The 25028-nt window shown below is 37.0% G+C and overlaps 1 protein-coding gene across 2 annotated transcripts in view; it reads left to right on the top strand.

Moving 5' to 3' along the window:
• Positions 1-25028, top strand: part of CDK14 (cyclin dependent kinase 14) — a 562594-nt gene that overhangs the window by 342940 nt on the left and 194626 nt on the right. For both annotated transcript variants that reach the window (XM_039250036.1, XM_039250037.1), the window contains exon 10: positions 11532-11625. In XM_039250036.1, the coding sequence (XP_039105967.1) occupies positions 11532-11625 (94 nt within the window). The remainder of the gene's footprint in view (positions 1-11531; positions 11626-25028) is intronic.

Raw genomic sequence — 25028 nt, 5'->3', positions numbered from 1 at the left:
GAAGGGGGAAAGTGGTTGGAGACCTGAATGAAGAAATATTTAGGAACAGTTAGGATATGACAACTTGATGATTGAATGAGAGTAATATGGGAAATGCAAGGGTTTCAGATGATTCCTGAATTTCTAGCTCGGGTAACTGGACCAGAAAGCAAAAGTGCAACCATGTGATTAAATATACACACACACTAAAATATATATATAATGAAATGTATATACTAAAATAGATAGGTGATAGATAGATACATAGATGCATATTAAATTATTGTAATGTAAGAAGCATTAATGCCATTGGTGCTTTAAGATGGGTGGGCTTCCTGATCTTCTTCCCAAGTCTTATTTCAGGTATGGATGCTGGAAAGGTGGTTTCCATTTACCTGCCTGGTATCTCCTCCCAAGTCAGCAGCAGATCACCCTGGGCCTTGACTTTTCTGAACTATATTAACTTCCTGTGCTTCATTCTTTACTTTTGTTTAATTTTTGTTCTGATATGCTTAATTTGTAAGTACAACTTTTTAAGATGTTTCATGGTTTGAAAAATAGGTCTTAGAGTTTTCACTTCTATAAAAGATCTATTGTTTTGAACTGAGTGTTTTCCGAGATGGGCTTTTATACACAGTGTAGGGTTTGGTTTGGTTTTGTTTTCATTTCTTGAGAGCCAAGTTCTCCACAGAAGTATTTGACTAAGATATATTGTACCTATCTGTGCCTAATGAACCACTAACCACATAGTAAATGATGAGTGACAGTTTAATCAATTCAGTTCCTTCAGTAGTCACCAAGGGCATGTGAAATGTAATTTTTTAATCTTTCACTTTTCAAATACTGCAAATGCCAATGTGAAAAGATAACATCTGTTATGTGTAATAAATTTTCTTACAAGTTAAAGCAAAAAAATTTCTTTTTAAATTTTGATCTTTTAGAAGCTAGCCTCCTAGGGAACAAAACTCTTTGGTCCATTTTATAAAAACATACATTCCAACAGAGAAAAGTGAGATAAATAAATGGCCACCTTGGTGCATCAAATCGTACTAGCTCTAATTGCATAATGGCATATTTCAGTGAACCATAGCTAAATAAAATTACCTATTAGGTTAATTAATGTGGAACCTGTCTGAGTTAGTATTGCATTCCTGTATGTAAAATTCAGATTGTGTCTAGCATTTAATCTAATTTATTTCACCAGTCTGCTGTTTCTTTGTTGTTCCTTTGGCTGGAACCTGAATACACATTCTGAGAATTAACCTGAATTATAAAATTCCTTTCAACCTAGGTTCCTTTAGATTCGTGTTCCTCAGTTTCTGGTTCTATGACCAGTAGCATCTTCATTGCTTCAGAGGCTTGTTAGAAATGCAGGATCTCAGGCCTCAGCCCAGACCTAGTCCATCAGCATCTTCATTCTACTAAGATCCCCATGTGATTGGCATACACAGTAAAGTGTGAGAAGCAAAGCTTCAGATGCTTTTTTATTGATGAACACATAGGCTTTGAGGAGATTTCTGCTGCCAGTCTAATGTTGGAAGAGAAAAACAAAAGACCTACCTTGCAGTGAGTTATGCTTCTTGCCAGAAGCAGCTGACACTGTCTTTATTTACAACCTTCCATCCAAATGTTTGATAATGCAGATCATTCTGAATGGTTCTCAGTGATTCTATGAACATGAGTAGAGGCCTCCTCACTTTCAATTAGGGAAGTCTGTGAAAAGGAACAGGTCTCCTCCAAGGTGATAGGGTCAGCTGGGTGGGCCATTGTCCTCTGTGCATATATTCAAATGCACAGGCTATACTGTGCCATGATCCCTCCAAGCCCTGTGGGTAAGCTTTGCTACTTGAGAATGAAGCTGTCACTATCTGCTTAAAAGTCTCTATCCTAAGGAATCTCAGGTCTTTGCTAATAAATGGATGAGATTAGCAAAAATCTAGGAGAGGTTTTTTTTTTTTTTTTTTTTGAGATTCTAATTACACCATATTAAAGAGATTTTTTGAGATTCTAATTGCACCATGTAAAATATTAAAGTCTTTCTACATAGTGTGCTGGGACTGAACCAAACTGTTGCCCTGAGAATTAGGGAAGAAGGAGAGCATTGCTGACCAGAATAAGATTAATGCCAAGTAGAAAAATGATAATGTCTGGGTCCGATTTTATACTTCTACATGTGAGATAATCATTTATTGGATTAATGAACATCTTGTAACATTAGTGTCTGCATGGGAAAATTGAGTACACTCCACTTGAAATGCCATGTGTCAAATGCAGATATTATTTGAGGGTAAGAGCGGAGGGATCTTTTTGATCCTTATTTTAGTTGGAAGATACAAAGTTATCCAACAAGACTTTAATGAATAGGTTATATTACAGTGCATCTTAACTGTGCCCAGTTAGGTGCCCAGCCCTATTTTATTCAGGTCTGGGAGGGCTGCTATATTGCCATAACCACTTTGACTCATTTGAACTGTATCTTTAAAAGCAAGAGACCTCTGGTTCTAAGAACGATGACAGTGGCTAATCCATTTATATCTATTATAGTTGTAGGAACTAATATGAGAAGCATGGAGTTAGGAGACCCAACCTGCTCTGAGAGATCAGGAAGCCTTCCCAGAGAAGTGGCAGCAAGATTTACTCTGCCCTCCTGTGATGGAGAAGTTTTTTGCGCTTCTCTGGGAATTCCACTTTTTCTCTGCATTCAGACTCACTGCTATTGCTGCAAATTGAACAGTAGATAAATTTTTCTTCTTGAATTCCTTTCCCACAGAGTGTGTATATCAGTTTTCAAATGCCTTTATATCAAAATTATTCTCTGATTAGTTGCTGCCCAAGTTATTTCAGGTTGAACCTTTCAGGTTGAACCTGTGAAAACTGACATTTCACAGTCTAGCCTGAAGTTTTAGATGGCTCACGCTGCTTCCAAGAAAGAGTTCATCAAAATGCACAGAGGCTCTTTTTTTCTCATATAGTGAAAACTCAAAATGTTATGGCTTTTCTATTTAAAATGACTAATTCTATAGACAGTCCTAAGGAGATGCAGTCCTTTTTCATTTTGCCTTTTTTCAAAAAATAAACTTTTAATTTTAGAATAGTTTTAGATTTATAGAAAACAATAGAAAATCCCTATCTGTTCCTCACCTTGTTTCCCCTATTGTTAACATCTTACATTATTACTATACGTACTATATATATATGGTACATTTGTCTCAACTAATGATGTTACATTGCTATTAACTAAAGACCTTTGTTTTGATTTTACTAATTTTTCCTTAATTTCTTTTTTGTATTTTAGCATTTTTAGAAAATTTATTCATTTTAAGTAATCTCTATACCCAGCATGGAGCTTGAACTCACAACCCAGAGGTCAAGAATGACATGCTCTTCTAAATGAGCCAGACAGGCACCCTCTTTTTTGTATTTTAGTATCCCATCCCAGACACTGCATTACCTGTAGTTTTCAAATGTTATAATAGTTTATCAGACTTTCTTTGTTTTTCATGACTGACAGTTTTGAGAAGTACCAGTCAGGCATTTTGTAGAATTCCCCTCAATTGGGTTCATCCAATGGGAAGAAAGACAGGTGGAGTGATATTCTCATCACATCACATCACATCACATGAAAGGTACTTGCTATCAACATGACTTATCACTGATGATGTTTACCCGGAATACATTGTTAAGGTCTTATTTTCCATTTTTTCTCCATTGTCATTATCCATTTCCCTGTTGGTCATTTTTCTCCAAATTCATCTTCCATCCCTACTTCCATTCCCTGTCTTTCAAAACAGGTTGCTGAGCTCAGCTCTAACTTGGAAGTAGGGGAGAGAAGGGAGGGTTGCACTGCTTTTGACTCATTCAGTCAACAAATAGTTTTGAGCTTTTACTATGCGCTAACACTCTGCTCTGCCCTGGGAACAAGAAGATGAACACAACTTTGTCCCCAGTCTTGGTCTTCCATCTAGAGTAGAGGCCTCCTAACTTTCAATTGGGAAATCTGTGTGAGAAAGAGCAGATCTCCCTTGAAGGTGATAGTGTGAGCTGGGTGGATTGCTGTCCTCTATGCACACATTCAAATGTAGAGGCTGCACTGTGCCATGATTTTGCCATGTGCAAAGACAAGTTGATATCCTTTGAATGTTATGAAAGAAACAAACTAGGGAATGGAGGGTGAAGCATGGAGCCTGGGCAGTAAGGGGTCACCTGCCTTACATATGGTGACTGAGAAAGACATCTCTGAAAGGAGCCATTTGAGCTGACCCGTAACGAACAAGAAGCATTTCTCCACGCACAGAGCGAGGGAAAATGCACTCTGGGAGGAGGGAAAACAGCTCACACACAGACCCTGAAGTGAGGAGGAGGATGGTGTGTTTCAGGAACAGACTGGAAAGGAGAAATCTCATGGATAGAGGTGGGATGTGAAATTGTTGAATATGTGGGGACTTCACTGTCACAAGTCTCCATTCTTAGTTGGACAGGTACAAAAAAAGCTCAAGATACAGTTTTAAAAATCTAATTCCTCTCCTTTTATCAACACAGGGACACAGATGTTAGATGTGGGTTGAAGGAGGGCAGATGGAAGGAAAATAGCTTGAAATCATTTCAGGCACAGCAACCTTATATTTGTATCATATCCTATTTATTTTCATTTATCAGGTTAAATTTCCTAATGTTTAGAAAAATAAAAGGTAGTATCTCCATGCAATAAAATTTGGACAGAACAAAAACTTCTAAAAAAAGTTCATAAAAGTAAATTCTCCTTCCACCCTACCCGTTATTCAGATAACTCACCAAACCCTGTATTTTGAGAAGTCCTTATGGAACTGGCTGTGTAAACACTGTTATTAAAAACCGCCCTACACATTAGCTCCCAGTTTATTTCTCAGTTAAAAATACTTTAAGATAGAAAAAAATATTTTAAGATTAAAATATCCACCTTCAATCAAATTTTAATAATCTACCAGAGTTTTGGCAAAATGCATGGAAACATTTAAAGCATATCTGCCTCAGGAAAACAGCTGAGAAGAATAATGAAAAACCAGATCATATTTGAGAGCCCATTTCTATTATTAACTTACTGACAAATTATCATAATATATAATTTCCTTTATTTTTTCTCCATAACTGATAAATATGGCTTCTTCTATTTACAACTATGCTTTTATCCAAGCTATAAAGTAGCATAAAACCATGCTTATAGGCAAGTGAAGTGTAACAAAGATCAGGGTTTAGCTAACTTTGTCTGTGAAGGATGAGATAGTACATAATTCAGAGTTTTCAGGGAAGATGGTCTTTGTAGCAGGTATTCAACTGTGCTGTCAGATTGAGAAGGCAGCATAGACAACACATAAATCAATGTGTGGTGGGGTTCTAATAAAACCTTATTTCCTAACACTGAAATTTGAATTTTGTGTAATGTTCATATATCACCAAATATTCTTCTTTTGATTTTTTTTTTCAACCATTTGAAAATGCTAAAGCCATTCTTAGCTTATAGGCTGTTATAACAACAGGCACTGGGCACGATTTGGCCTGTGGTCTGTAGTTTGTGGACCCCTGTTCATTAGTGTGTGTGACTCGTCACCATCCAGTAGAGAGAGGGCTTATACCACCACTAGTCTCGTTCATTGGCTGCCATGAGTGGGAAAGAACAAGGTGGCTTTACACCCAATGGTTGTAATTGCGTCTGTCCTCAAGACTATTTTATCTCCTAATCTGCCTGTAATCTGGGTTTTTACCCGTGTGTCCAGTTGTTGATCTTCATCCATCATGAATCCTAGGATGCAGAAAACAATTGAGTCCTAGCCCAGGAATAAAAGACAGAGTTCCTAGCCTAGTGTAGGCACTGCTGTTCTCTTTTAACTTTCTCTTCCATTTTCTAAGCACAACCATCAGAACAGCATTTGGCTCTCTCAAGATTCCTCACCTATCAGGTCCTGTTTTCTCTCCTGGCGTGCCCCATTCCCACTGTGTCATCACCCTATAACCCACCGGGGTCCCCTTTTCTAGTCTTGTAAGACTTCAGAAGTGCAAGTTCTTCCTCTCTCTCCACATTGGGCTGAGCGGATCTTCCTATGCTCCTTTGATGTTTATCACGGGAATTGTGTAGAATGTTGTAGAATTGTTGTGTTCATAGTATACAGACATTCTTGAAGGACACTTGATAGTTTTCCCCAAGTTGCTAAAAGTTTGCATGACGCTGCCAATCAGAAGATGTGAAGCTGAAGAAAAAGGAAACTTTTCTATACTATCAGAAAATAAAGTCATTATTATGTTAGAAGAAAGTCTAAGTTATCTCTGTATTCTCTTTATAGAAAATATTATCGAATTGTTCTAGATGAGGTGATCAAGGATTATGCAGCCAGAATTGAGAAAGAAAAGTATAAGAGATGTGTGTCAGTTAATAAATATATTATGTTATTTTTCTGAATTTAACACTATTTGTCATATTTGTTAGCTTTTAAAAATTTATGGTTTCTTTTGATTTATTTTCTCATTCAGGGTTTGGTTTTATACTTAATTTTTTATTCATAATATATTCTTTTTCAAATTAAGAACTCCCAAATTGTTTGACATTCAGCCTTAAAAAATTGTCCCTCCAGGAGCGCCTGAGTGGCTCAGTTGATTAAGCATCCAACTCTTAATTTTGGTTCAGGTCATGATTTCACAGTTCATGAGACTGAGCCCTGCATCAAGCTCTGTGCCAACAGTGTGGAGCCTGCTTGGGATTCTCTCTCTCCCTCTCTCTCTCTCTGCCTCTCCCCTACCCATGCTCTCTCACTCTCTATCAAAATAAATAAACTTTTTTAAAAAAGTCCCTCCATAATCATAATTTCAAAGATCTTCAGTTCTGCTCAAAATCTTATTTTGATTTGTGGTGAAGAAATAACACATCCGCAGCATTAAATAACTTAGAAATTTTAAGCTCAAAAGAATTAAAGGATGTATGAGCATGGGTGGGTGTTTCATATATTATCTTATCTGGTAACTAATTCTGTATGAGAGTTTGAACACACTGCATTTTATGACAGCTTTAATTGTAAGCTTTGTGACCAGTTCTTATTCTTGAAAAATTTAGACTGTGTGGGTGATAATTACATCATTATTCAAATTACTGAAAAAAACAACAAATTAAAGGAGACATTTCCTGAAATAAGATTATATATCATAAGTATAGAACTTAAGTGGTTGAATTCTTTCTCAGTAAACCTCATGGCAGTCAACTTAATCCATCAAGAGAGAGCATGTAGGGTAATGTAGGGTAGAAAAGGGGTCAGGAGAAGTAAAGCAGCCAATAGTGCCTTCATATTAAACTGAAGGGCCTCTATTGCTGTTTGGCAATAAAGCAACTCCAGTAATAATGTATTCTGCTATGCTCCAGTATGTTGATATGTTCGACACTTCTACTTTTTAATTTTCTTGTGCATTCAATCTCCTTTTATAAAGCCTTTAAGTGTAATTCTCTTGGGCTTATTAGTATGCCCTCACACATCTTTGGCAAATGATGTCATTAGAAGCATCCATTAGAAGTGATAGTCCATGTCCCCCAGCTGGCTAAGCAGGTAAGAGCCTATGGAAATGTTCTCTCATTGTATCCAGCTAACTTGCAGCTAGATTTATGTCTTAATTGTTCTAAGTGTCATTTTATGGAGATGCTGTGGACCAACACAAGTAGTGGTAAAGGCATTTCTGTAAGTGTGTATAATGGGTACCTCACCAGCCAGCATAACGGGGTACACAGTTGGGGCACAGCTATGGCTCCTGCTGAGGGTCCACATGCTCAGAGTTGCAGCTTGTGCTGGGAAAGACTAAAGCCAAATGATCGTGAATGGAGAGTATATGCTGAGTGTTAAAAAAAAAAAAAAGGAAAATGCTGGTATTTAAGATCTATTTAATATCCAAGATATGTTATGTAAATGTAAATAAGACAGTAGAAATATAGGTCAATAGTCTTAGAAAATAATTATTGGTGTAAACATTTAGAAAACCACTAAATTGAAATCTGAGACCTAATAAGACATCTGAAACCCCAATATTTATAAGAATATTGTTGCATTTTACTATGCTAATAAAAGGATTATCAATATGGATGTTGTGTCTCAAATCTTAAGTGAAAACACTTTCTGTTAAACCCAATCTGTGTAGAACACTGATTTTAAAATTAATTCTTTACTACTTAAATGAAATTACTTTTATAATATATAAAGTAGCATTTATTTGTTTTTAGTCATTTTAACTCTATTTAGTCTTGGTATTTAATTTAGATAGAAATTATGTGATATGATAGAGAAGAGATTTCTGCAAATGTATTAATTCTTCACTTCAGTACATTGTTTGTATACAACTGTGATAACAACTGCAGCCGTAATAGAGAAGTAGGTCCCTTGCACTTAACCTCTAGGGGATCTGCAATAAATTGAAGACAGAAGGGTTTGCTCATCCTTGTAGAAAAGGATATCAAATTGTTCTAGAAGAGGTAATCAAGAATTATGTAGCCAGAATTGGAAAAAGAAATTTATTAGATTCATGTGTCAGTTAATAAATATGTTATATTATTTTTCTGAGTTTAACATTATTTGTCGTATTTGTTAGCTTTTAAAAATTTCTGATTTCTTTTGATTTATTTTCTCATGCAGAGTTCGCTTTTGTATTTAATTTTTTATTCATAATATTATATTCTTTTTCAAACTAAGAACTCCCAAATTGTTTGACCTTCAGCCTTAAAAAATTGTCCCTCCAGGAGCTCCTGGGTGGCCCAGTCGGTTAAGCATCCAACTCTTGATTTTGGCTCAGGTCATGATATTAACAGTTTGTGAGATCAAGCCCTGCATCAGACTCTGTGCTAACACCGTGGAGCCTGCTTGGGATTCTCTCTCTCCCTCTCTGACCCTCCCCTTCCCATGCTCTAACTCTCCTTCTTAAATAAACTTAAAAAAAAGTTGTCCCTCCATAATCATAATTACAAAAAAATCTTCAGTTCTGCTTAAAATCTTATTTTGACTTGTGATAAAGAAATCACACATCTGCAGCATTAATTAAATTCAGAAATTTTAAGTTCAGAAGAACTGAAGGATATATGAGCATGGGTGGGTGTTTCATATATAATCTTACCTGGTAACTAATCCTGTATGAGAGTTTGAACACATTGCATTTTATGACAGTTTTAATTGTAAGCTTTGTGACCAAACCCTTGTGTCTTTAGCATTTATATTAGCTTTATAGAAATTGATTGGATTTATATGTTAAGAGCAAGTAAATGAAGAAGGAGGGAGTTGTCGGTATGAAGCAGTTTGTGTCAAGCTGTACAGGTTTATGCTTGGCTCATGGGCAGATCAGTCCAGCTCAGTGATGGAGCAGTCTGAGTCAACACGTGGGATCCAACCTAGACTGATTGAAACAGGATCTCTGGGGTTTGTGTTTTGATCATTTGCAGTTTTTTAAAAGTTCCACCCAGATGATTTTGATGCAAAAAGAGGTTTGAGAACCCTTGAACAGCTCAAGAGGGCAGTATATTATAAATTTGTGGGATGGGGTTAGAAAAGGGTATTTGAAAAAGACTGTGGAGGCTTTCTATATCAGGCTAAGGAGTTTCTTTTTTTTCTTTTTCCTACAGAAATTTTTATTTATTTATTTACTTTTCTTTCATAGTTTATTGTCAAGTTTGTTTCCATATAACACCCAGTGCTCATCCCAACAATTACCCTCCTCCATGCCCTTCTCCCCCACCCCCATCAGTCCTCAGTTTGTTCTCGGTATTGAAGAGTTCCTCATGGTTGGCCTCCCTCCCTCCTCCCAGTTATTTGTTTCCCTTCTCCTCCCCCATGGTCTTCTGTTATGTTTCTCCTCTTCCACTTATAAGTGAAAACATATGGTATCTGTCTTTCTCTGCTGACTTATTTTGCTCAACATAACACCCTGGAGTTCCATCCACGTTGCTACACACGGCCAGATTTCATTATTTCTCATTGCCATGTAGTATTCTGTTATATAGATAAACCACATCTTCTTGATCCATTCGTCCATTGATGGACACTTAGGCTCTTTCCGTGTTTTGGCTATTGTTGAGAGTGCTGCTATTAACATTGGGGTCCATGTGCCCCTCTGCATCAGCACTCCTATATCCCTTGGGTAAATTCCTAGCAGTGCTATTGCTGGGTCATAGGGGAGTTCTATTGTTAACTTTTTGAGGAACCTCCACACTGTTTTCCAGAGGGGCTTCACCAGTTTACATTCCCACCAACAGTGGAGGAGATGCCCGTTTCTCCACATCCTTGCCAGCATCTAGAGTCTCCCGATTTGTTCATTTTAGCCACTCTGACTGGCATGAGGTGGTATCTCAGTGTGATTTTGATTTATTTCCATGATGATGAGGGATGCTGAGCATCGTTTCATGTGTCTGTTGGCCATCTGGATGTCCACTTTGGAGAAGTGTCTGTTCATGTCTTCTGCCCATTTTTCCACTGGATTGTTTTCTGGGTGTGGAGTTTGGTGAGTTCCTTATAGATTTTGGATACTGGCCCTTTATCTGATATGTCATTTGCAACTATCTTTTTCCATTCTGTCGGTTCAGGCTAAGGAGTTTCTCGATGGTTTCCTATAAATAAGGTGGAGATACTGAACATTATATTTTACTGGTTGCCATGATTTTCTGAGCCCAGGGTAGTTGCATCTCTTTAGAGACCTGAGACCTTTCAGGACAGTAGTCAGGGAGGGAAAGGAAACATGGTGGATCTAGATGAATGTGGTGCAGACCTTGGTACTCATTAAGAATGTTACTCCAGGGGCGCCTGGGTGGCTTAGTCGGTTAAGCGTCGACTTTCGCTTAGGTCATGATCTCGCGGTTCCTGGGTTCGAGCCCCACGTCAGACTCTGTGCTGACTGCCAGCTCAGAGCCTGGAGGCTATTTTAGAGTCTGTGTCTCCCTCTCTCTCTGACCCTCCCCTGCTCACGCTGTCTCTCTCTCTCTCTCCTAGAAATAAAAAAAAAAAAAATGTTACTCCATTGTGGGACGCCTGGGTGGCTTAGTCGGTTAAGCGTCTGACTTTCACTTAGGTCATGATCTCGCAGTTCGTGGGCTCGAGCCCCGCATCGGGCTCTGTGCTGACAGCCAGCTCAGAGCCTGGAGCCTGTTTCAGAGTCTGTGACTCCCTCTCTCTCTGACCCTCCCCTGCTCACGCTGTCTCTCTCTCTCTCTCCTAGAAATAAATAAAACATTAAAAAAATTAAAAAAAAAAAAAGAATGTTACTCCATTGTATATGTAAACCACATCTTCCATATCCATGGGAGAGAGGGGAAAGTGGGTGATAGGCATTGAGGAGGGCACTTGTTGGTATGAGCACTGGTTGTCATATGTAAGTGATGAATCGCGGGAATATACCCCCAAAACCAAGAGTGCACTTTATATACTGTATGTTAGCCAACTTCACAATAAATTATATTTTTTAAAAAATGGTATTTATTCATTGTTTCTCCTGGAGTAGATGTTCTAATCCCAGATTTAATCTTCCAGAATATGCTGGAGTTTTTGTACAATTCTTTCTTCTCTCTTTAGGGGTGTCGGCTGCATCTTTGTTGAAATGATCCAAGGAGTTGCTGCTTTTCCAGGAATGAAAGATATTCAGGATCAACTCGAACGAATATTTCTGGTAAGCTCTTTACAGAGTGCTTCTGAGAAAAAATGGTTTCTAATTCATCCCTTCATGATAAGTAGTCCAGTGGTAGTGGAAAATAATTTTAAACTAGTTTATTGGTTGTCACATTTAATTCTAGTGTATTTTTGCTTTGAAAAAGCAGGAAATTAGTTAAGAATTTTTAAACTACTGCATCTGAATAATATGCCAAAATGGTAGGAAACAATAGGATGTCAGCAGCAACATAGAATAGTGGGTTATAAATGAAGGCTCTGGCAAAAGAACTTATGTAGATGTCCCCCCCCCATAAGTGGGTAGAGCTTAACTCCCTCCCATCCCTCCCACTTAAATGTGGGCTTTGATTGATAACTTTTTTCTGTCAAATAGACTGTGGAAAAAAGGGAGTAACTTTAAAATGGAGAACTGCCAAATTACCTTAGCCGGGTCTTCAAGGCTAGCTTTGTCAAAGATTAGTCATGTCGGTAGTAAGTACCTTTGATATAATGTGCTGAGAATGCCACTTCAGCTCTGTGGCCTTCCTCTCAAAATAGTAACCTCAGTCTAATCATGAAAAACACATCATACAAACCCAAATTGAGGGACATTCTACGCCATACCTGACTGGTACTCCTCAACACTGTCAAGGTCATCAAAAACAAGGTAAGTCTGAGAAATTGTCATAGCACAGAGGAGACTAGGTAGACAGGACAACTCAATGTCAGGTAGTATCCTGAATGCAATCCTGGAGCAGGGAAAGGCCAGTAGAGAAAACTAGTGAAACCAGGGTAAAGTGTACAGTTTATTAAACATCAACATACATTTAGTTTTGGCAAATGCATCATTTTATCTAAGGTTTATAACAATAGAGGAAACTGGTGAGGGATATACAAGAATTCTCTGTACCATTTTTCACAATTTTCTTATAAATCTAAAACCATTCTCAAGTGCAAAGCATTTAAATTTTTAAAAATCTGCACAAAGAGAAAATAAAATGTGTTCTGGTGCCAGATGATCTGGGTTTATCACCTGCTCTGAGTTTATCATCTTGGGCAAGTGACATAGTTATTTGAGCCTTAGTTTCCCTTGGGAGAAATGAAGGCTAAAAATAGCACCCACTTTAGCTTGTTTTGAAGAATACTTGATTTATACATATAAAATGCTTTTAGAGCTATGCCTGGCACATAGCTAATACCCCGTAAGTTATTATTTTCATTGAATCATTTTATACTGAATGTTTTTTATTCAGTAGAACTTCCACATTAGCTAATATCCATATAAACCTATTATTTAGAACATGGAACCAGAGCTAGGCAAATTAAGGTCTTTGCTAGAAGAATTCAAGCTCTATGCATTGTAGCAGTTAACCACATTATCATACTTTCCCTTCTTTAGTAAAACTCCTGTATGAACTCACTGGTGCAAATTTTAGTATGGACTGTATCAAGAGATGTACTTATTGTGTTAACATTCATTTCAGTTATGCAAATGCAGCATTAAAGTATAACTTTCATATTAAGTATAATGACCCAGGAAGGTGTAGTGATATGAACTGAGAGTCCATCACTACTGTGTTCACCTTGCCCTCAGCAGTAAAATGAATACAAATAATAGGAATGGAAACTAGGAAATCAGAGCACATGTGATTCCTCCATGCTGTATCCCATATCCCAGGTGATCCTGTAAATCATAGCTGATGGACAAATATCAGAGTCTCTAATGTAGAAACCTTCTTCCAAGTGTTGCCATATTAATTTCTTCTCCCAAAAGCACTCTGTATTCACTTTCCTTATAATTTTACTGAATTATTTTTTAATCCATAAATTCCCACACAGAATTCTCAAATAATGTCCTATGATTATAAAAATAGTGCCTTTGTACAGAAAATTTCCAGTGAAAAATCACCTTTTGTCCTATTAAGCAGAGAAAACCACATGCAGTATTTTTATATATATCCTTTATTTCTATACATTAAGAAAAATTGAATCATATTTTATATCCTTTTTCTTTCTTTTTTACTTAAAAATATGTAATTAACACCTTTCATTGAAAAGTGAATCTAGAAATTTATCATTCTTACTGGGAAAGGACTGTTTCATTGTGTGGATGAGACATTTTTTGTTTAATCAGCCCCATATTAATAGCTTGTTAACAGTTTTTAACTATTATACAGCGCTGCCAGTTACATTCATGCAGAGTGCTCATCTTAGTTAAAAATAATTATTAGAGGGGTACCTGGGTGGCTTAGTCCATTAAGCGTCCAACTTTCGCTTAGGTCATGATCTCGCGGTTCGTCGGTTCGAGCCCCGCGTCGGGCTCTGTGCTGACTGCCAGCTCAGAGCCTGGAGCCTATTTTAGAGTCTGTGTCTCCCTCTCTCTCTGACCCTCCCCTGTTCACACTGTCTCTCTCTCCTAGAAATAAATTTAAAAAAGTAATAATTATTAGAATTCACAGGCCTTAATTCAATAACATTTCATTTTCATAAATTTATTGAGTATTCTTACACTTTGATCCCTCCATCTAAAGTCATGAAACTCTTCCTTCTCTCTGTCCCTAAGAAAATCTTTTACTGAGTTGACCTAGATTGTACAGAGCCTACAGATTATATTAGGAAGAAAATATATAAAATTGAAGTTTCTAATCTAAGAATAAATTATACTTCTTTATTAATAGTTTATGGTCCTTTGCATAAAGGTACAGCTTTTATAAATATTTTCTTTTCCTATTTTCTATATAAGCTTTTATTTTCATTATGTATTTTAAAGAACTTTCCAGAACTATTTTCTTAAAAATATAATAAATTTATTTATTTTTGTGTCATTGAGAAAAGTAGCAGGAGAGGGAATTTTAATTGGCCATGCTTGATTATATAGGTTTTTATGCTAAAACATCTTCAAATATTTAGCCTTTTAATTTATTTGAAGCTCAACTATAACAGTAATACCACTTAATCATATTCTGAGATTAATTTCCTAAACTTTAGATTCAATCTAACTGTCACTTTCTGATAATTATTGAGTAATGATTATATAATCTTGTTAACTTCAAAAGAGAATCATATAGAAAGAAATATCTTCATGTATACATTATTTCAAGATGAATTTGAAAGAAAAGTAAATGGTTGTATAAATGAGACGTATGCTATAGCAATAGAATGAAAAAATGAGTTTCCTAAGAGCATAGTTTACTGCTATAGCTTAGTCAAAGTTTTCATTTTTTATATATAATTTCTATAACTGCAGTAATTTCCAATAGGTACTAACTTGTTAGATTGCTTCCTGTTTACAGATTTTGCTATTTTCTTTAATTGTATGGCAGTAGTTTCCTCATTTTATGGGTATTCAGAGACCTTTGAGCTATGACTAGGCTTTTAATATTAGTCAAAGAAATAAATCATTGCAGAGTTCCCATAGGAATATTGGTACTATAAACTACTATTTGCTTTGGTTAGAGCACAGAGACCCTTAAGTGCCAGTAAACATCGTGATTGATGCTAATAATTTCTTCATTTACTCTAGTTTTTTTTTCATACGTATTGTTTTTAACAAGTAAAATGCCCCTATGGTAATTAGGAGATAAAGATCATTATTCTATATAAAATTTCTGCTTTAGAATTAAATGATACTATGTTTTACTCAGAAGAATCAGACATGATCAAAAAGAGAAGAATCTATAAACTTCTTGTGATAGTAAATGTTACCATCTTAAATACTTAGTTTCTCTCCCAAATTGTTTAAATTTGTAAAAGCTAACTGTATGTCCCATGAAACAAGCAGACTCTCTCAGGAGTTGTGCAATCATTAATAGAAGAAATTTTGCTCCCCCAATATGGTTGAATCACTAGGAAAAAATGCTTTTCCTTGGTGACCTTTTATGTCTGGGCTGAATCTGAATTACTATTAAAGTGCAATTAAATCCACTTTCACAGGCTTCTCATATAAATTGCCAGAGATTCTTTTCTAAAGTGGCGGTTGTATATCTGGCCTCTGCTAAAGCATGGCCAAGGAGATAATCAACTTTGAGAAGTCATGAAATATGGGATTATTTGGTTTGTTTTGTATTTTAATACAGGGATTAAGTCCATTCATTCGCCTGTGAACTGTGTATAGAAAGGTGGTTGATAACTTTGAAGAACAAAATTAATAGCTTGTTACCCAAGATAACTAATATAATTAACTCTCACACACTGAGTCTTTATCACAAATATGAAAGACAACAAAGTAAAGCCCTAATATTTTTCTTTTGAAGGTTTTCTTTTTTCCTCCTTCAGTGGAAAGGAGTTCACATTTTTAACAAGTCCATTGAATTTATTTCTGCAACATAATAACTATGTTGATATATATATTAGTGATCTGGCTTTGCTACAATCTGAGATTTTACTATTAAATCATTTTCCTTAAAATTGTGATGCTCATATGCAAGAAAGGAAAAGAAGTGATGGACGCTGGACAAATTATATTCAAGACATTTTGAATTGCAAGGTGAATGGGCATCTACTTCTCTAACAGTAACTGCTGTTAGGTGAAAAGAGTGATTTATATTAATTTCCTCAGCATTACCTACTTTTTAGTGCGGCATGGTGTATTCTATTCACCTACATTAGCTGCAAAAATAAGCAGTAGATGTATTCATCCTGGTAAATCTATATTCAGAGTGACAAAATCAGAACTAATAAAAAAATTTTGTATTCTACTCACATTGTTCTGAATTGAAAAAGAAGTCCACTTGGTGGAACCCTGGGAATATGCATCTCACTCACTTCACAGCAGCTGAACAAATGGCAGGGAATGCTTGCACAGCTGCCTGGGACCTTTGGCAGATGCTTCTGGGTTTGTGTGGCTTGTGGCCCAATGTACAGCAGCCATGACAGGAGCTGGCATGAGTTTGTTGTGGGGACCCGCCCTTGATCTCCCTGCCTTTGAATGTTGATAACCCTGAGAATGTCACCTTTCCCCGTTTTCTAGTTCTTCTGGCTTGCAGTGAAATTTCTCCCACCAGTTGTTTGTTAACCTGTTGTGCATTATTTGATTGGGGCAGTTGTTAAAATGTTCCTTTTCCTCATATATTTGCCATTCAGAATTTAAAAGTGTGTGTGTGTGTGTGTGTGTGTGTGTGTGTTATGTGTCAGTGTGTAGAAAGAGCCACTTGCAACTTTAAAAACTATTTCTCAGCCTGGCTTTTGAGTCAGATTCTTCCTTAAGCCTCTGTGGTTTGCAGTGGACTAACTGTAGAAATGTAGTCTTCAGATTCAGTTCTAGTCCTTGTTTCCCTACCCTGGCTCTGTTTGCAGGATCTTAGCCAGAATGATAACCCTGTGATTTCAGGACTGGCTATAACAGTCATATAGAAAGTAAGAGAAAACTGGTGACCGTTACTTTTGATGGCTATTCCCATATGAAGAGATGTAGGAGCTGCATTGTTAAGATGGGCTGTTGGGATCACAGATTGTATCATCGGTACCATTATTGGATTTGCTTGAGGTAATTTCTGGCATACTTCTTCAGCACTCATTTTGTAGCACTAGACACAATGGAGATGTAAAGGAATTATCTGCCCTGAGGAAACTGACGACAATCAAGGTGGGGAGGCAAGACATACCTTTAAGAATAAAGTCATGAACAGTTGCTGAGCAGTTGGTCAGCAGAAGGGAGACCCAGTAACAATGGCAGATCCTGTATTAGTTGAGATACTGAACTTGAAATGGTAAATATTGGGTCTGAATCCTAAGTTGTTTTCCACCCCTGAATAGGTCACCTTTTCTAATTGGAATGTAGTTTCTCAGTCTCTAAAGAGAGAAATTGAACTGATTTCAATACTGTATCACAGATCTAACCTTTCTTAATTCCAAAAAATGCATGATATCACAGGATTATGCATAAGGGATGTGGGTGTTTAAAAAGAAGATTGCTAAGAAAATTTTTGTCAAGCATTGAAGAGAGGATAAGATTTGAAGTGGAATAAGGGAGACAGGGTGCATCAGGCAATGGTACAAAAGTGAAATGGGGACAGTAGGAGTCTGTCCTGTATGGTGGAAGGTGAAGTTGGATGTTCAAGAGTGAACTTTGATAGATTGAAGACTTTTATCCTATTTTATCGATGAAGTAAGAAGGAGATAATATATATTTTTTTAACCAGGGTAATAATGTTAAAATGGCATTTTAGGAAAATTAATATAGTATGATATGATGATTAAATTCAGCTATAGAAACACAGTAATAGAAAACTAAGCAATACAGGTTGGGGCTGAGGATATTGAAAATATTAAATAATAATTTAAAAGTCAATTTTAGAAAAACATAGTGGAGGAGATAAATTATAAAACCTCCCATCCTGGGGCAAATGCTTCTTTTAATTTGTACATGTTTGTTTCAAGCCTTATCAATAGGCATAGTAATTTTGCATGGAGGCAAATCCTTTTCACAGTGTTAAGTTTAGACAAGTTTCTAATGCAGTTAGAAAAATTAAAAAACAGTATGAAAATAAAGAAAAATCATCATCCAGAGATAACCAGTATTAACCGTTTTTGTATTTTCTTTTCTAGGTTTTCACCATTGGGTTAATAATAAATTTATGGATTTTGTATCCAGCCTCTCTTTATTTTCACATTAAATAGGGTGCAGTTTCCAAGCCATTAATATATATTTGAAAATGTCATTTTAATTACACTATAATATCTTATAAATGTGCCCAAATGTACTAATGCACTGCCCTATTACTAGGTAATTTGCTTGCAGTTTTTATGCTACACTATGCATCCCATATTTTTATCCCATTCAATTATTTTTTCAGCAAGGATTATTAGGCACTTATTCTGTGCCAGGCATTGTGCCTATGGGCAGTGGTAAGACACAGTCCCTGCTCACCTCAAAAGTACTGTCAGTTGGGCTACATTTGAACAGCTTCCAGAAAGTCACATCAGAAGGATATTGTTGCATTCCCTCAAACAGTGCAAAAGTGTTCCTCTTTCTCTGCATCCTCACCCAACATCTGTTGTTTCCTGTGTTGTTAATTTTAGCCACTGTGACAGGTGCGAGGTGGTATCTCATTGTGGTTTTGATTTGTATTTCCCTGATGAAAAGTGATGTTGAGCATCTTTTCATGTGTTTGTTAGCCATCTGGATGTCTTCTTTGAAGAAATGTCTATTCATGTCTTCTGCCCATTTCTTCACTGGATTATTTGTTTTTTGGGTTTGAGTTTGATAAGTTCTTCATAGATTTTGGATACGAACCCTTTATCTGGTATGTCATTTACAAATATTTTCTCCCATTCCATTGGTTGCCTTTTAGTTTTATTTATTGTTTTCCTTCCCTGTGCAGAAGCTTCTTATCTTGATGAGGTCCCAGTAGTTCATTTTTGCTTTTGTTTTCCTTGCCTCCAAAGACATGTCTAGTAACAGTATGGAGGTTTCTCAAAAAATTAAAAATAGAACTATTCTACAACCCAACAGTTGTGCTACTAGGTATTTATCCAAAGGATACAAAAACGCTGATTCGAAGGGGCACATGCACCCCAATGTTTATAGCAGCACTATCAACAATAGCCAAATTATGGAAAGAGCCCAGATGTCCATTGACTGATGAATGGATAAAGAAGATATGGTATACATATACAATGAAATACTGCTTGGCCACCAAAAAGAATGAAATCTTGCCATTTGCAACAATGTAGATGGAACTGGAGTGTATTATGCTAAGCACAAAAAGTCAGTAACAGAAGGACAAGTATCATATGACTTCACTCATATGTGGAATTTCAGAAACAGAACAGATGAACATAGGGGAAGGGAAGGAAAAACAATATGAAAACTGAGAGACAAACCATAAGAGACTCTGAAATACAGAGAACAAACTAAGGGTTGCTGGGGGGGGGGGGTGGAGTGAGGTAAATGGGTGATGGGCATTAAGGAGGGCACTTGTTGATATGAGTACTAGTTGTTATGTAGGTGATGAATCACTGGGTTCTACTCCTGAAACCAATACTATACTGTATGTTAACTAACTTGAATTTAAATAATAATTTTTTAAAAAATAATTTAAAAATAAAAATAATGAAACCAGTAAGGAAAGAAAAGAAGGATCTTCCTACAAAACTGTTGTGATACATCTTGGATATAAATGATACAGAAGAGAAAGGAGTCAAAAATAACTTCAGAGTTTCAAGCTTGAGTGCAAATGGAGACATTGAAAAGAAGTGCCCGTGGAGGGGAAGAAAAAGACAGCTGAAGTTACTGGACTTCATATGGCAGCAGGGACCCCAAGTGGGGGTGTCCACACATCACACAGAACAGAATCAGGAGAAGGATGAAGCTCAAGGGATCATTTACCCAAGACAGATAATGCTGGGTTCCAAGTGCTACTAGTTCTTGAATAATGAGAAGGTGGAGGGGGAAATGGAGTGGAGCGCGGCCTAAGCCTTACGGATGTGCATGATTTGTGGGGGTGAGGCTCAGGTAGGGAGTTAAACCAGGAGAGATCAGTGCAGTGACACGAAAGCCAGTAAATAGCAAAGAAGTGAAGGATAAGAAAGTGGGGGGGGGGGCGGGGAACACTCCCTCTGGGGAAATTATAGATCAGTTCAGGTCTGTTTAGCTAGTGGGTGGGGTTAGGAGTCCTTCCTGTCTGTGTTCCCTCAGCATCTTCCTCACACTGCCTGTATGGTATCTGACACCCTGTATTTGCTCATTAAATGCTTTTAGACCGGAGGAGGAGTTTCCTGTCAAAGAAATGAAAGAGTCGACACAGAAAGTACATTTGGATTCATTTAGAAAAGTTTAGACTGTCCATTGTTTTCAGAGGAAATATTCTCCTCAGTGTCTCAGGGGGAAGGGTTTCAGCCCCTCCACTCTCATCTCTGCTATCATTAAGATTTCGCGTGTGAAATACATCTCACTGCTGAAAGAAGGGTTGAAAACCCCTAGATGAATGATATTTCAAGATCCTCTCAGGTCAAGGTTCTATGAAAAAAAAAAAAAAAAAGACCATGTGGAAGAAAAATGATAAAGAGAAAGCTGGTGAAAATGAAGACGTTAGAGAAATAACACTTGAGTGATTCATATATGAAGACATTCGATGGATATTCGTAAAAAGAAAGTTCTTTGCTGATTAATAAGCTAATAGAAATTTTGGTAGCAAACTTCAATAGGGTCATTTGTCATAAGAGAAATCAAGGACAATAGAATAGCCTGATATAGAATAGCTAATCCCATTAATTTTTGCAAAAAAAACCCTTTTATTTGAATATCAGCTGGTACAAATTTGAATTAGCTCATTTCGTGAAAAAGTATTTTTATTTTGAGTATTCTGGCATTAGCATTTTAGTGTTACCAACTTTCTATAAATGGAAAATGAGAGTATTTTCATTAAATCATTCACTTTTTCATGAAGTTATTAATTTCTTCAACAAATATTTGTTAGTGGTTTCTATGGGCTACATGCTCTTCATTATTCTGGGGAGATAGCAGTGCAGAAAACAAAGTCCCTGTTTTCATTTAACCTGTATTCCTATGAAAGAAAATAAATAATAAGAATAATGTATAATGTGTCTCATAAGTGTGGCAGGAGGATGCTACTTTACATATGTTCTGAGAAGGTCTCTCTCAGAAGGTGATACTTGTGCATCGAATGAAGTTAGTGAAGACACAAGACATGTAGATATGGGGGATCATTCAGGTGTAGGGAATATCAACTTCTGTTTCCTTAATGATAACAGTATCAAAATCAGAGTTCTGATTCTCAAGCCTGAACTTAGTGAATTAAGTATCATTGTTTCTACTGCACTAATGTGATTTCTGATGCCCCTGTTATTTCAACCTCCTTCATATAAAGGATTTTCTTCTGTGAGAAGTCCTCACTGTGTGAAGCATTAACTTCCTGTATCTGCTACTAGTCAGACGTCAGAATGAATCAAGAAAGTGAGTTGGAAGTACATCCCTATGTATGTTTCCGATTCGAGTTAAGATGGAGCTAGGGATTTGAGCTTCCTGATTTAGTTCACCAGAAATAGTGGTATAGATAGAAGATAAGTGGGAGATGTTTCTGTTTTGGAGAGTAGATGATAATGTAAAGGAGAGAAAAAAGAGGGAATATCTAGAGGATGCAGAGAGCCAGAAAGCACTTTTTTTTTCACTTTTGGAAAGGCAAAAGTAGAGGAATTTCAAGAAGGAAAGATGTATCAACTGCATCAAATACTACAGTGAGGTCAATGGAGGATGGTACTGAGAAGAGCCCACTGACTGGTAACTTCTAAGGGAATATTGCCAACAGTGTTGGATATTTGAAGTCAGATTACAGTGGGCTTGAAGAGTGAGTGAAAATTGGAAACACTGAGTATAGACAACCTCTTTGAGAAGTGGTGGAGGGAAGGTGATTGCATGTCACCCTAAGGGCATTTTAAAAATCAAGATTTATAAATGTTATAATATGTCATAAATATTTTTAAAACAATGAAGACTGGGATTTTGTAAGGTAAAGGATTCCAAAGATGTAAGAAAGCACATTTGATCGATCAAAGTATTGGAATTGGTAAGAGCAGATGGGTGGCAGAGAGGGCGCCTTGACAATGTGGATGAAAAGTTTTGCTGAAAGCTAAGAAAGAAGAAAGGGAGGAAGATTTAAGTAAATATTGTAGAGGACTAAAAAGGATATAAAGGTATCATGATTTACATGATTCAGAAATGAAGGGAGGGATGTGGCTAACAGTGACATGGGTATGGGAGGGTAGATGTTGAATGGAATGGATCGTATTCACAATGTTGGTGTGTTGCCAAATGGTTTGTAACTGGCATTAACAAGAGAAGAAGGTAGATGCTGACAACATTTGTTAATCAGTTGTCAATTTGAGATATTATTATAGAAATAAAAGTGCTATATTTCTAGTTTTTTGATTTGTACCAGTTTACTTTCCTATTAACACAGCATTGCTTTTAAGCATATCCATCCACCTTTAAATATTTTCCAATTATAGTAGTCTTTACCAAAGACTTTTCTGGAGGTCCACATCTGTGGTCTAACACTCTTAAATGTCTTAGAAATGTTTGAATCGAATATATCCCTGTTTTATGTTACTGTTTCATTATCTGTGACTTTATTGTCAGTATAGGACTACTCACTAACTACTGCATTTATCTCTTGTCATGTAACCACCTCAAAACTCTGGGTTAAATCAACAACAGTCTTTTTTTTTTTTTTTTTTTAATTATTTGTCATAGTTTCAGGGTCAGGAATTCAGTAAGGGATAGTCTGGGCAGTTCTGGACTTGGGGTCTCTTATATGGGTGCAGACAGATGGTGGCTGGAGTAGAAACAGTCAGAAGCCAGAGCAGTTGGGGTTTGGCTAAACATCCTCTCTTCATAGAGTCTTGAGGTCCTACATGGATTCTCTCCATGTGGGCTAGTTTGAGCTTCCTCATGGGATGAGTTGGGTTTCAAGAGTGGGTGTCCTAAGAGGACCAGATTGAAACTGCATGGTTTCTCTTAACTTAACCTCAGAAGTCACCACAAGGACTCTCCATCCACCAAAACAGTCAGGGTCCCCCACCCCCCAGAGTCAAAGGGAGGAGACATAGATGCCAGTTCTAGATGGGAAGAGTGTCAAGAATGCTGGGGCTATGGTTTAAAACTGCAACACTAGTCACATAAATTTTCATTAGGGCATATCACCAAGTCAGGCTGATAAACAGCTTTGTAGGAAAAAGAATCTAGGGAACAACTTAATCAAGCTCCTAATTTTTTTTTTCTTTTTTTCTTTGTTTGCTCCCCCTGCCCCCATGCTCCTTATAGCCATTACAGTACTACTTTCTGTGATAAATATGAAAGCGTGAATTGTCACAGGGTGTTACTTGGTAGGTCATGAGGGCCCTCATTTGCTCACCCTCCTTTTCTTCCTTACTTGACTAACAGGTTCACAGATGTGTCAGACTAAAAAAGATGGTGAAAAAGATGCCATAGTGTGACATATCTGAGGATAAGAGAGGAGGTGGTGACACTTCTTAGCAAACCCTCAGAATGTTATCCTTAAGGTAGATTTTTATAATTCAAATTCTGCGATAATTCTTTTCTTCCCTTTGCAGTGTGCTTCTCCATGCAAGCCTTTTATTCTTCAGAACATCACCCATGTTATCTCTTGTGGTCGACAGCATCCAAGATGGTTTATAGTGATCTCCACCTCCTGGTATTTAGGCCCTTGTGTAATCCTTTCCCCTTGAATGTCAGCTGGACCCAGAGATTTTCTTCTAATGAACTGTGGCAAAAGTGATGGGATATTTGATGTGATATTAGTTACAAAAAGATTACTACTTTCTCTGCTCTCTTACTGTCTCACTGACTGACTACTCTTCTTTTTTTTTAATTTCAAGTTCTTATTTAAATTCTAGTTAGTTAACATATAATGCAAATTTGGTTTTAGATGTAGAATTCAGTGATTTATCACTTACATATATACCCAGTGCTCACCACAAGTGCCCTCCTTAATACCCATTGCCCATTTAGCCTATCCTCCCCCCAAACCTCCCTTCATTAACCCTCAATTTATTCTCTGTATTTAAGTGTCTCTTATGGTTTGCTTCCCTCACTTTTTTTCCCCTTCTCCTATGTTCATCTGTTTGTTTTTTAAATCCCATATATGAGTAGAATCATATGGTTTATCTTTCTCTAACTAAATTATTTTGCTTAATATAATACACTCTAGTTCCATCTATGTTGTTACAAATGGAAAGATTTTATTCTTTTTGATGGTGGAATAATATTCTATTGTGTGTACACGTGTGTGTATGTGTGATATACACATCTTCTTTATCCATTCATCAGTCAATGGACATTTGGGCTCTTTCAATAATTTGGCTATTGTTGATAATGCTGCTATAAACACTGGGGTGCATGTACCCCTTCAAATCCACATTTTTGTATCCTTTGGGCAAATACATAGTCATGCAATTGCTGTTTAAGGTAGTTCTATTTTTAACTTTCTGAGGAACTTTCATCCTGTTTTCCACAGTGGCTGTACCAGTTTGCCACTCTCACCAGTTTGCATTCTCACCAGCAGTGTAAGAGTGTTCTCCTTTCTCCACATCCTCATCATTGGCTCACTCTGAGGGGAGCCAGCCCACATGCTGTAGGTTGTTCTGTGGAGGAACCCACTAGTCACAAAACTGATGTTTACAACTGATACCTAGTGAAGACTGAAGGGTTCGTAATAGTTTGCAATAGTTCTGTGAGTGAGCTTGGCAGTAGATCCTCCCCCAGTTGAGCTTTCATGTGAGAACACAGCCATAGGTAATACTTTCCTTGGTACCTTGTGAGAGATCCTGAGCCAGAGGTATCTAGTTAAGGTGGGCCTAGGTTCCTGACCAACAGAAACTATGAAATAATAGATGTTTGTTACATAAAGCCCCTAAGTTTTGGAGTGACTTGTTCTACAGCAATAT

This window comes from Hyaena hyaena, unplaced genomic scaffold (assembly GCF_003009895.1).
Source record: "Hyaena hyaena isolate Hyena2069 unplaced genomic scaffold, ASM300989v1 scaffold_357, whole genome shotgun sequence".
NCBI classification, from domain to species: domain Eukaryota; kingdom Metazoa; phylum Chordata; class Mammalia; order Carnivora; family Hyaenidae; genus Hyaena; species Hyaena hyaena.
The sequence above is the reverse complement of the archived record's forward strand: the minus strand, read 5'-3'. Positions and strand labels throughout refer to the sequence as shown.